The sequence below is a fragment of the Eulemur rufifrons genome, chromosome 8, assembly GCF_041146395.1.
Source record: "Eulemur rufifrons isolate Redbay chromosome 8, OSU_ERuf_1, whole genome shotgun sequence".
NCBI lineage: Eukaryota > Metazoa > Chordata > Mammalia > Primates > Lemuridae > Eulemur > Eulemur rufifrons.
In genome coordinates, this window is record NC_090990.1 from 73,871,877 (window position 1) to 73,885,500 (window position 13,624).

At 31.5% G+C, this 13,624-nt stretch overlaps 1 protein-coding gene across 3 annotated transcripts in view; it reads left to right on the top strand.

Annotated features, from left to right (window-relative positions):
- Positions 1-13,624, top strand: part of FNBP1L (formin binding protein 1 like) — a 102,251-nt gene that overhangs the window by 76,217 nt on the left and 12,410 nt on the right. For 2 of the 3 annotated variants that reach the window (XM_069478229.1, XM_069478228.1), the window contains exons 6-9: positions 496-600; positions 1,501-1,629; positions 3,748-3,894; positions 5,429-5,632. In XM_069478229.1, the coding sequence (XP_069334330.1) occupies positions 496-600; positions 1,501-1,629; positions 3,748-3,894; positions 5,429-5,632 (585 nt within the window). Of the gene's footprint in view, positions 1-495; positions 601-1,500; positions 1,630-3,747; positions 3,895-5,428; positions 5,633-7,069; positions 7,229-11,855; positions 11,871-13,624 lie in introns of all 3 variants that reach the window. The other variant, XM_069478227.1, reaches the window with a different exon arrangement.

The following is a 13,624-nucleotide window of genomic DNA, read 5'->3' on the forward strand; positions in this document are numbered from 1 at the left end:
ATTCAGATGTTTCTAGCCTAAAGAAGAGATAAATACTTAAGGTGATGGATATCCCAAGTATACAAAAAAATTTGACATTTACAAATTATATGAATGTGTTAAATTATATGTACCCTGGAACTATGTACACCTATTACAGTCACCAAAAATTAAACAAAAACCCCAAACCAAAAAAGTCCTGCTGAAGATGAACTTATAATAAAAAATTACAGAGTACACGTTTTTAACTGAGAGATGAGATATATAGTAAATATTAAACATTAACTCAGACATATCTATGTTGTTTTTCTTCGTAGTCCCTAATTAATTCTTGATATTTATAAAGCACATAGATTCATTATAATAGTAAAATTTATTTTCTGATTTAGAAAGGATAAATTTTACTTTTCATGTGCAGTTCATTTCTACATAATACAAAGTGCCAACATTTTAAAGTTATTTCTTAGATAACCTAATTTTATTTTCTCAGCGTGGTATTTTGATTTTTTTTAACAGAGTAAAAAGAAATTTGAAAGAGAATGTAGAGAGGCAGAAAAGGCACAACAAAGTTATGAAAGATTGGATAACGATACTAATGCAACCAAGGCAGATGTTGAAAAGGTAAGAAATACTCCAAACCAACTTTGATAACAAAATATTATTACTTAGATATGGAAAGGAGTCACATTTGTATCAGTATTAGAATTTCCTCAAGAGATACATTATTTTGAAGTCTAAAATACACAAATATTTGCCTACTTTAAATTATACATACTGGTCTAAGAAAGTAATTAATATGTGTTCATTTATTACAATATGTTAGCTGCATTCAAATTAAGAGTAAAGACATAGTTGCTATTGAGATTGATTTCCTGTCCTATGTATGTTGATGGGGTAATAACTAGTTAGATAATAACTAATTTGACTTTCTAAAAGAGATCAAGAGGAAGAGAATGATATTCTACCTAAAGTCTCCCTTAAAGTACTTTTGGTTATATAAAGAGATGGAAAATTATTGAATATTACATTATTCAAAAATCACATTTTAATCATTATTTAGTTTCACTGTGATTTTAGTTTCTTGTTTCAGTTGGATATGAGTGGATAAATGTTTTACTACTTTTTTAACAATCTGAAACGTACCTGAATGTATGTGTTTTTCTCTTTCAATTAAAAGCACACTGTTTCAAGCTATAATGCTGTCATTTATTTATTTTTAACCTGGATTTGATAAGGAGATAATTTATTCGAACAGATTAGTTGTATGGGGGAGTACTATGGTAATGGGGGAAGGGGAATATTATAATAAGGAGACCACTCTGACCATTAGGTCTGCAAGTGTCTCCTTAAATTTTAAATGATATCAAAAGTTTGGAAAAGGCAAACCACTTCATCATTCTCTTGAAGTCAGGTGTTGACTTCTCCATTGATAAGATCTAGCTTTAGTATAACTTTTAGAACAGTGATTTGCTATGATTTTGTTATTGTTCTTGGTAATGATTTGGACCAATTTGCCCGTAGGCCAAACAGCAGTTGAATCTGCGTACACATATGGCTGATGAGAATAAAAATGAATATGCTGCACAATTACAAAACTTTAATGGAGAACAACACAAACATTTCTATGTAGTGATTCCTCAGATTTACAAGGTAAGCTTTAGATATATGAAGTTAATCTAGTTTTAGAATTGGAAGAGCTAGTCCTTAAATGTAGAACTTAACTTAAATCTTAGACATCAGAATCTTTCTAGATTCTAGTCATCAAGATTGGTGATAAGAGATTTCTTTCTGATTGTAGATTTGAAAAGTATATTTTTCCTAACTTTTAAATCACAAGTTTTCCTACACATTTATTATTAGTGTTATAAACAGTCCACTAACACAATGAAATTTTTTAGATAAATTTAAGTACTGTATCATTAAGTATTTTGATATGATAAGGGGAATTCATTAAAATTGTATAATGTAATCTGCTCACCTAGAATTGGGATGTAGCTTTTTGAAACCAAACCAGAATCCTTGGCATTAGCCCAGGTGGCAGAAATAAATCTTATAAAATGTTTGTTAGCCTGGTTTTTGTCTGTTTATCTTGCTGACTCTGTTAGATCGTAAGTGTAATTCAGGCTTCGAGTTTGCTTATAAATCCTGTCCATCATCACTTGATGATAACAGTTGCCAAACAGCCTCAGGTAAAGACCGCAGAATTTACATGAGGATTAAATTATGTTACTGCCTTTTTTTAGAAGGAAGGGAAATTAGAGAAAAGGGATTTAGTAAAACAGTGTTGAATGAAATAGTATGTCAGAGAACAGAGCTTATGTGGAGAGAATGTCAGTTCAAGTATACTTTTTTTTTTTCTTCGTAAGGCAAGTTAGAGGTACAAAGGAATGGTATTGAGAGCTGGTAGACTAGAGTTGGTATCAGATTCTGGTCATTTAATCCAGAGAGTCAAACCTGCCAGTCCTTATTCTGTGGTGTTTTTCTAGGCTCACTAGCTAAGTCTTCATATTCTGGGGAGCCCTTAATTTGGAGATCAGCTACCTTTTTGTGTTTTGGGGCCTGATCCTGTGGTTGGACCTTTCTATGGAGGAGTATTGCCATTTTGTGATGCTGGGAGCAGTTCTTCTGTGAAAATTCAGGTCTTAAAATAAACTCCCCTGCTTTGGGAAGTAATTAAAGAGGAAAAGTGGTATAAAGCTGTGGGAATTTGGGGACTTGAGCTGTGTGGCTGCTTCCTAGGAAAGAGAAAGGTCAATGTGGGCAAATAGGAAGTGTCAAAAATGCCTTTAAGTTATTGGACTTCATGTGTTCCAGCATATTTCCTGGTGGTGTGTGCCAGTGAATTTTGAATTGTGGAGATTCTATATATGTGCTGGTTTAACCTTGTGGTTTCTTGTTTTTCCTTTTGTGTCCCCAACTCTCAGCTGTAGACTAGTAGGTCTAGATACCTTTTGGTATGCAATCAACTGTGGACTCTTGCTTCAGTCAGGTCTTACTAAAGTATTTTCAACTAACTTAAGGGGTTAGAAATCTCAGATTTGCATACATTAGAGGCCAATTGCTTAAAAAAAATTAGTGCCAGAATTTTGTCTTAAAAACGAAACTTTTCCTGGAAACATAAACAAGAACCACTCAGGTTGAAGAGTAAAAGGTAGTATGGGACAAGGAGCTGGTAACCAGTAAGGGGTCATTTTATTTATTTATTTATTTATTTATTTTTTGAGACAGGGTCATGCTCTGTCACTCAGGTTGGAGTTTACTGGCATGATCATAGCTCACTGTAACCTTGAACTCCTGGGCTTGCTTCAGCCTCCTGAGTTGCTGAGACTACAGGCATGCACCACCATGCCTGGCTCATTTTTTATCTTTTTGTAGAGTTGTGGGGTTGAGGGTTGGGTCTCACATTGTTGCCCAGGATGATCTTGAACTCCTGGCCTCAAGCAGTCCTCCCACCTTGGCCTCCCAAAGTGTTGGGATTACAGGTGTGAACTATTGCTCCCGGCCAAGGGTCCTTTTAGAAGGCCAGAACACCAGTGTCATCTGGTTTTAGGATGGTACTAAAGGACTTGATTTTTTTTTTTTCCCCCCTTTGCTGTTTAGCAAGCCTCGGTTTCTAAGTATTGTGAATCAATAACACTTGTTAAAAGGAATTAACAACACTGTAACTATTAGAGTAGAAATCTTTAATTTTAGGGGATCACTAATTCCTTTAAAATAATTGGAAAATTCAATTTTCCTTTTTTTTTTTTTTAAATTTCTGATTATTAGCAACTGCAAGAAATGGATGAACGAAGGACTGTTAAACTCAGTGAGTGTTACAAAGGCTTTGCAGACTCAGAACGAAAAGTTATTCCTATCATTTCAAAGTGTTTGGAAGGAATGATTCTTGCAGCAAAATCAGTTGATGAAAGACGAGTAAGTGCTACATAATTATCTTTGAATAAGTTTGTGTGGTTTAGCTGTGCAGTTTAAGTTAGTGAAATGAGCTGGAAAGGGGTAAAGTAGTCTGATGTGTAGTTGGTTCTAAATTCTGTAGAAGAAAGTTTTGCAATATAGTTAGACTCCTTTGGGATCTAAGCAACCATTCTAAATGCTAAAATCCTGATTCTTTAAAAAAAAAAAAAAATTCTAACTTTCTCTTTCTTCCACTAATTTTTCAGTTCCAACCCAAGAGTATAAAGAACCTGTGAATTAGATGTTACAAATTGTGTTATACTATTAGTCTTAGAAAGTTAGAGAAGAACAGACAGATCTAGAATTGTCAGAGTTGCCTTTAACACAAGAGTTGGCACTTGAGTTGGATCAAGAAACATGAATACTGTATAGAATGATAATGAGGAAGAAGGAGGGCATTATGAGGAAACAGCATAGTCCTCCTGCCCTTGAGGAAATATTAATATATCTAATCACATTGTACCTTGATTAAGATGTAGCAGAGTCATGTTAATCTGGTCATTTCTCAGTAAATGTTGATTGAGTGATCAAAAGTATGCTTGGCAGAAACTGAGGATACGATTGAAGAACAAGAGAAAAAGGGCATTTGGGGAGTGTCAAATATGTACCACATATTTTAGTCTTCACAGGAAGCCCATTAAATAGATATATTAGTGAGGATCCTTCCAGTAACTAGTAGAATCCTTACTTAAATTTAGAAAAGAAAAGAGGATTTTTGGCTTCTTTAATTGGGACTTCCAAAGTGCATATAATATTTTAGTATAGCTGTATCCAAGTTTATACAATATAGTTGGGTTCCTCCTCTTTTCTTATTCTTCTTATCTTTTATCAAATGATTGTTGAGGGTAGCATTAGTGATAAAAATAAGCACGACTTAAGGATGACTTTTGACTAAATGATGGGCAAAATATATACTATTAACAGAAATGGGGAACAAGAGGAGAGGTAGGTAGGGGTGGGGAAGAGTTTGTGGGAATAAAGTATTCTGTTTTAAAATGATGAGGTTAAGACATCAGTAAAACATTTAGATAGAGGTATGTATGTCTAAAAGCAATGTATAATATTTATGTGAGTTATTTTAGTTATAGGTAAATCATATTAAACTTTACATTTTTAAACTTGCTTTTTGCAAGTTTAGTACTGTTTATGAGATCTTTCCCTGTTGCTCTGTTAACATTCTATAGCATGTATTCAATATATTTTTTTATATTTTCCCCTGTTGGACGAATGAAAGCCCTTCTATTCCATCTCTTACTCTCTTTCATGATTTTAGAAGCTCTTTCCTCGGTCTGCAGATCAACTTCTTTGTAGACATCCCTTAAAGCAAAAAACCTTTCACCTTTGAAACTTATTCATTTTAAACCTTTAATGATTACTGTAGAATTATTTCTTTAAACTTTTATTTGTTGTTTTCTTGTACTGATTAAGGTTTTGAAAGCTAATGCATTATGAACAAATGATATGGTTTTAAAAACTTAATGTTTCTTGTGTATAGGACTCTCAAATGGTGGTAGACTCCTTCAAGTCTGGTTTTGAACCTCCAGGAGACTTTCCATTTGAAGATTATAGTCAGCACATATATAGAACCATTTCTGATGGGACTATCAGTGCATCCAAACAGGAGAGTGGGAAAGTGGATGCCAAAACCACAGTAGGAAAGGCCAAGGGCAAATTGTGGCTCTTTGGAAAGAAGCCAAAGGTAAAAATCATAAAATTCCTGTATGCTAATCAGTTTTTTTTAGTGTGTCAATTAAATCAATGTAGGTATTGAATGGATAATGATTTACTATTAATGGAAGATAAATATTTTCAATTTTAATGATTCCAATAACCTTTCACTTAGTAGGAAACATAGAATTTTATACTTTAATAGTAAAAATTATTTCTGGATTTAACATTTGACCACTGTTTAATAATGACTAAGAATATTAACTCAGTTGTTACTATCTAGTTAAATATTTGCTTTTGAAAATCTATTTTGTATATAGTTTCCATCAGAATTTCTAAAGGGACATGATCTAACTAAAAGACCAGTAAAATTGCAATTGTCAATTGGAATGAATGATTGACACAGTAATAATAAATGTCAAATTAGGTCTTATAGATCATACTACTGAAATTATTTGTATCATTCATATGAGTTTTTAATGGGAATGGCTGAATGTTTTTGGTTAATTGAAATTTTAAAAATGTCTAGTTTGCTAAGAGAATCTCAACTCTTGTTAGAATTCACCTTTTGATGTGCTGTTTATTTTAGATAGATAAATCTAGCTTAGCAGGTGAGCAGATGGAATAGATGAGTGCTTTGTCTTTCTTATCAATTAAGTGATTGTAATAGTGTCATATCAGTAAGGAAAATAGATACTTTTAATCTGTGCTATATTATTAAAGTATACTTGATTTTTTTTTTTGATCTTGGCATATGACTGTGGATAAAATTAAAATTCAACAGAAATTATAGTTTACCTATAAGTGTCTTTAAAAGCACAATTATAATTAACTCACACTTTATTCATGTTTTTAATAATATTGTCCAGTCAAGAAGTTGAGAGGTCAGACCTTTTTTAGTCATATCAGAGTAGCTAGAGGAGCTTAGGAATACAAGGAATACTGAAATTTTTTAAAAAAGAGGTGAAATAGGATGGAATAGAGACAGTCTGAGAGGAAAGCCATGAATGTACTGAAAATTTTTTGCTTATCTCTGATAATCAGTTATAATTTTAATATTTTATATGTGACATTACCTATTTAGATAACTTCAGCTGTAGCTGCTGCCTTTATCTCTTGACGAGTACATGTTAAGTATAACTAGGAATCCATGGTGATGCTAACATTCTAGAAATCAGAAGAGAATTTTTAAAATCTATATCATATTGCTTTCTCTATAATTTGTGTACTCTATATTTTTAATCTGTCAGCTTGTAAAAAGTGATCAAGTGAAATGGTACATTTTAAAAAGTAAATTTTATTTGAATAATGATAGTTTTTGGCAAAACTATGTTTAATTTCTTATTTTTATAGAAAACTTTATTTGAGATATATTTTGTGAAAAGTATGTTGCCAAAAATAGAATTTTCATTTAGGAAAAGACTATGCACATTTGGCTTATTGATTCCTTTCTTTATTTCCATATTAGCCACAGTCCCCACCCTTAACCCCTACTAGTTTATTCACATCCAGTACTCCTAATGGGTCCCAGTTTCTCACATTCTCCATTGAGCCCGTGCATTATTGTATGAATGAAATAAAAACAGGGAAGCCCAGAATTCCTTCTTTCAGAAGCCTCAAAAGAGGGGTAAGTTTAATAATGGGTTAAAATGCATGATGGCCTATTGTGTGTGTAGTGTGGCTTTTAATACTCTCCACCCTCATTATAAGGCTCTCTCCTATAAATACATAGTTTAAAAACATCACAGAATTAAGTATAGCTGCCCTCAAGTTAAAAACAACTCCTCTTTATAACATTTGAAATGCTCAACCATAAAAGAATGGTATTATAAAGAGGGTGCTGGGTACGATCATATTTTAGCAATTTTTTTGTTTATGTGAAACCATATGTTCACCATTGTCTTGTATAATGTATTTACATTTTTAAGACTTTCAGTAATTTGTCACTGGAGTTACTCTTGTAATAATTTGTCACTAATGCTGACTTCACTTGCCAAGTTTATAAAGTATTTTATTGACAATAAAATGTCAAGCTCAATTTTAATTGCCCTATTTAACTTTTAGAAGGGTAAAGCGCAATTTCTAATAGTTAAAAAAATTAAAGACAGTCATGTTAAATATCAAGATTGTAGATCAAATTAAGATAATAGAAGGTATTTTGTAAGTTGTAAAGCATATAAAAATACTAGGTATTACTGAATAATATTTACATGGAATTTGTTTTCTTGAACTAAAGAAAAGTTTTATTTTACCAGAATTTTCCATTTCTTTTTTTTTTTAAATTGGCTAGCCTTTGGCATTTACTTATTCCTAAGAATACTGTGCAAATGAAAATTTATAGAATAATAAAAAGGAAATATTAAACTTTCTTAGCAACAACTGTTATATTACTGATAAATAAATTTGTGTTATTCTATTATGTAAGGCCATGTTTGATTTTAAGGATTTTTTGTTTTTAAAGAAGAAACAGAGTCTTGCTTTGTTGCCCAGGCTGTAGTGCAGTGATGGGATCATAGTTCACTGCAGCCTTGGACTCCTGGGCTCAAGTGATCCTCCTGCCTCAGCTTCCCAAGTAGCTGGAACTAAAGGTGTGCACCACCATGCCTGGCTAATTTAAAAAAAAAAAATTTTTTTTAGAGACAGGGTCTTGCTGTGTTGCTCAGGCTGGTCTTGAACTCCTGGCCTCAGTTAATCCTCCTGCCTCAGCCTCACAAAGTTTTCAGATTATAGGTGTGAGCCACTGCAGCTGGCGGAGGATGTACTTTTAATATTCATAGGCTATTAGATTCATTTATAAGATTTGTTTGAACATTTGAGAAATATATTTGTGCTAACTCATAGTTGAGAAATCAGTCTATCAGTGTCTTAAGAAGTTTAACAGTAATAATGCTAAAGTTCCTTCCTTTCCTCTTTTCCTTTTCTTTCCTTCTCTTTTATTTCTTTCTTCTTTTTCCTTCCCTCTCTGTTTTTCTTTCTGTAGTCCTTTCTGTCTTCAAATTTCATTTTGGCTTCCTGTAGAACAAGAGATATTAGTTTAGGGCTAGATTACATTATTATCTACATTTGTATTAAAATAATATGACAAACTTAATTGATGTCAGTAATTAAGCAGAAATATTCTAGTGTATTGTGACATTTTTTGGTCTTTTTTTCTCCAATGATGTGAACTTTGCATCTATCTTACCTAATTCTGTTTGCAGATGATATGGTAATTAGTGACATGTTGAAAAGTCCCTGTGGATGAGTCTATTATACCTACATGCATGTCTATAATCACTTTTTAAAGCTCTTAACACTTATTTGAAAGACTTTAAGAAATCATATTTGGGATTTCTGTTGCCTGAGTTATGAGGGTGGAATTATTTCCTTCCCTGTGGTGATTTAGATTGCCCTAAATATTAGTATCTTTTCCTATAAGTCATGAGAAATTACTGGTTAGTAGCCATGTTTTTGAAATTTTTGTGTATTCGACATACTGAGTCTACCAGGCCCGGTACTCTACACAGTATAGTCATAGAGATATGAAAAAAGTATAAAAATAATTTAGGTAGTTAGAACTGTGAGCCCTGGAGAGAGAGAAGCTTAAAATATTTGACATCTTCATTCCTATTAAATACATTTATGGTTAGAATTTTACAACTGTAAAACTTAAAACTATTTGGCCATTATTTGTTTTTCACAAATTGGTTTAATTTTAAATATTCATATGTTATTTTTACATGGGCCTAATTTTAGAAGGCAGAAATCCCCTCTCAGTTTTAGTATTAGTTACCACTCCAAAGAATAAGGCAATGTGCAAGATAGAAAATATGATAGACAAACCAACGGTTTGGAGGATGGAATAGGAGGAAAGTGTATTACAACCTTGGGGTTGAGGAATTTCTTTCTGTTTTGATTGGCATTTGATAGTTTACTAGATAATATTTCAAAATTAACCTACTTAGATGTTTTCCTTTCACTGAAGAATTTTTTCTATATAGAAAAATTCAAAAAGAAGGTAAGCTTTAATAAACCAGTTTATATGTTTTTACATGGGTTTTTCAGTCCATTAAGCTTACAAAATAAACCTGATGAGTAGTACCATTCAATTCAGAAACTCTTCTTTTGAGCTACACTTGTTGGACGTTGCTTTTCCTAAATACCTTTTCTAAAAAATTACCGTTTTTTTTTTTTTTTTTTTTTTTAAATAAGAACTGGTTTATACAGATCCCAGTATTGGTAAGGATAGGAGAAATGTTGTATTAGACCAATGTTTTTTGAGTTTGACAGTGGTACCAGTGGACCTTTTCTGAGGGACAAGGGTCTATAATTTCCTTATGTGGCATCAAGTTCAAATTGTTAATGGATATTGGGGATACAACCAAACTAAACTATTTAATATACAAACTAATAATTTTTACTCTATAACTACTTCATTTGAGCTTTATTGGATATTCCTTTTTTAGCTAATAGATTTATCTAGCATTAAGTCTGTATTTTCTGTCTAAATTATTCATGACTTTATAGACTTCCAGAGTCATTCTTCTAAGCTTTCATCTCTCCAGAGTACAGTTCTCACAGGATTTTGTCCTATCTTAAAATGAAATACACCTAGTAATTTTAATTGCCTAACTGATATTCTTTTTAGCTCTCTTTTATATTTATTAAGTATAGTGGGTATGTGAAATTTTCTAGTTTATAGGTATATGATAATTATGTGAGAGTAAGATATTTTTATTGTGAATATGTAATACTTTCAAAAGTACACAATATATTTCTAATATTTTTACAAAGAACTTAAGTTTTATATATCCTGAAATCTAAGGTAATGAACTGTAAATTTATTTTCTAACTGATAATTTAGTAAAACTAGATTAACTAAAAACTGAAACATTTGATATTTTAGTTATAATTAGCTTAATTTTTTCTCTAAAAGATACTAATATAGAAATTAGAAAATAATTTGTATCACTTAGAAATTTAGCTGGTGAAAATTATTGTAAAAGATAAGTCAAATTCAAATACTTTAAATAAATATTTTGTTCCTTGTCCTGTATATAATTTTGTTTAATAACATTTAAAAAAGACCGGAATATCTTTCTTTCATTTAAACCTTGTTATTTCCTCACCGAGAATAAATTACAGCTTTTGTTTTTCGAAACTACTGATAGTCTAAAGAATGTTGAGCTTAATTTAGAAAGATAATGGATAGCAAATGTCATCTTTTCTTGTCATAACCATTAATATATATGACCAACTCATAAAGAGATAAGGGGTAGATATTTTTGTCAGATATTTGTTAAAATTTATTCATGTTTTTATGTGAAATTCTACCTGTTATCTCTCCACCACCTTTTCTCAAAACCTCATGATTTAGAAAACAGGGAAAAATAAAAATTTTAGAGGCAGCTAACTAATTGGAATCAATGTGAAGATTAATTTTGTAAAGCTCTGTTACATATTCTGGGTCCGTGTGTGTGTGTGTGTGTGTGTGTGTGTGTGTGTGTGTATGCATGTGTGTATGTTTAGTTGGGATGCTAGGTGGATGCCATGCCAGTTGCAGAATCCTACGAACCCACAGAATGTAGGATAGCTCTGTGTGTGTGTGTGTGTGTGTGTGTGTGTGTGTATGCATGCATGTATATATGGTATTTATGTAGGAAATAACGTGTGGGACACTTGAATCTGGGTAACTCACTATTTTGATAATGTGTTTTTAATGTATCTGTACGTAAATAAAAAACTAAAGTAAAAATGTTACCCTCACCTAACTTGATGAATTTAAATTCAAAACAGTATTTTGAACTATAAAAATCCAGATAATTGTGTTTTCTTTAATGCATTGGGAGGAGCATTCTATTTTTTGATATTTCTTGTAAGATTTCTTTTTAAATGGCTAATATTAGATCTTCTGTATTCAGCTTTTCAAATATTAGTAATTTGAGAATGGAGAGCTATATAAGTAAAATCCACTTATGTAAATATTCTCTTTAAAGGAAAATGCATGATTACTGATAGAATGATTACTATTTACTTTTGAGCTTTAGTTAATTTTGGAAAATATCTGCCCATTATCATCAGTGTATGCTTTTTTGGCAAGTAGTTTACTTTCCTAAAATGTGCTTAAAATTGCTTTTCTGGCATAATTGTTTGGGTTGTGAAATGTACATGATTTCTTTTAATATTGTAAAATCGTATAGGTTATTGCATCTTCTGTATTATGGTTTCATGTGAATAATTTACCATTTCTTTCTGTTTTCCATTGAACTATTCAGTGGTCGGTGAAGATGGTAAGCCTTATGTGCTGATCTATATACTGTGCCAACATTAAGTAATTTCAAAACATTGTTTTGTTTAATTCAAAACAAGTGGTAAAGTACATCTCACATTTTCACCTTGTGTGTGTTTTTTCTTTTATAATTTAATACATAGTCCAGCATATACTAGTACTTCTCTATGTTATAAGATTAGAAGTAATGTGATTAACTGTCATCAACCCATTAAGTTCTTAAGTGTTCTTGGATGGAGTCCTTGTCCTGTTATAGAGGAATATGAAATTATGGTTAAACATTATTTTTAAAGTTACATGGTACAGCAAAAGTTCATGTTTCATGCAGAAGAAAATTTAGCAAAAATTATTTTTAACACCCTTTAAAAGATTATGTAAATTTGATTTGTAGTTTATCGCAAGAATCATTAAATTTTTCCAAGAAGAAAGAAAGAAAAATTTCCTGTTAGTATCATTATGGAATCAGTGCTTTGTTCTTCTGTACTATTCAAGGGGAATAGAAGCACAAATGATCTAAATAGTGTGTGTGCGTGTGTGTGTGTTTGGGGTGTTCCTTTGTTCATTTATTTGAAACAAATTAATGGAGCTACATTATGAAGAAATATGCAGAAATTATTATATAAGAAGCTATACAAAATAGCTTTTGGAAAATAGACCACCTCTTTAGATTGTTGCACTCAGCCTTTTATAAATTCCTTCTCAGTAAAAGAGGTTGTTAAATGCCTCAGAGGACTTCTTAATCTGTAGGAAATAGAGTGAGTTTAGTTCTCTTATTCTAAGAATAGGTTCTACTGTCAAATGGGGTATTAGAATTGCAAGTGCCTAGGTGTTTATTGTTAATAAATTTGAGAACAAGTTTTGATCAGGAATAAGTGGAACTCTGGCACATTCACTTTTGGGTAATTGTGAGTTATAATTTTGACAAAAAAACCATACTACATTGAAATGTATTTCTTCAGTTCATTAAGTAATTTTTCAAGATTTTTAGAAACATTTTAAAAAATATAAATAGAAAATTTACCTTTGGCATATATATAATAGTTTTCAAAACCTGTACTCCAGATTAGATTAAATCTGACAATTTATGTTGAGAATTAACCAGTAAAATTAAAGGAACTTCATATAGAAAATGTTGCCATTGATTTATTTAGGTCAGAGTTGGTCACTTGGCCTTCTTATTTCTGGTGACTCGTAGATGAAAAAACAAAAGCCACTTAGGATGCCCTACCTTTTGTAGGCAGGCTTGTTGAATGTCCATAATGTGTAGGCCACTGGAGAAAGATTCTGGGCATTCTGTTATTAATTAAATATTACATTTGATCATGGCTCATCCTAAAAGTGAGTTTTCTATTTTTTAAGTAAATGAAGCATTCTTATAGATAGTGAAATAAAGCTATTTAGCATATGTTATAGGCATAACTGGCCTAAAGAGCAAAAATGCATTCGTTTGGGGTGCTCATTTTAGCATCACTTTAAAAAATTGAGTCGTATTCAGGTTCTTAAAATAACCAGTTTGAAAAGAAAAGTGAATAATTATAGGCATCTTCAATTTTTGGAGTAAAGAAAGACAAGTAAATGTAGGTTTATATTAAATGGATTCAATAGCTGCTAATATTGGTTCTGTTGTAATCTCTAATAACATGGCTATAAAGAAACAGTGGTTGACATTTAAGAGGAAAAAGATGTCATTTCCATCAGAAATTTGTATCTAAATACTAGCACTTTTTCTTAAATTACATAGTTTCTTGATTATCA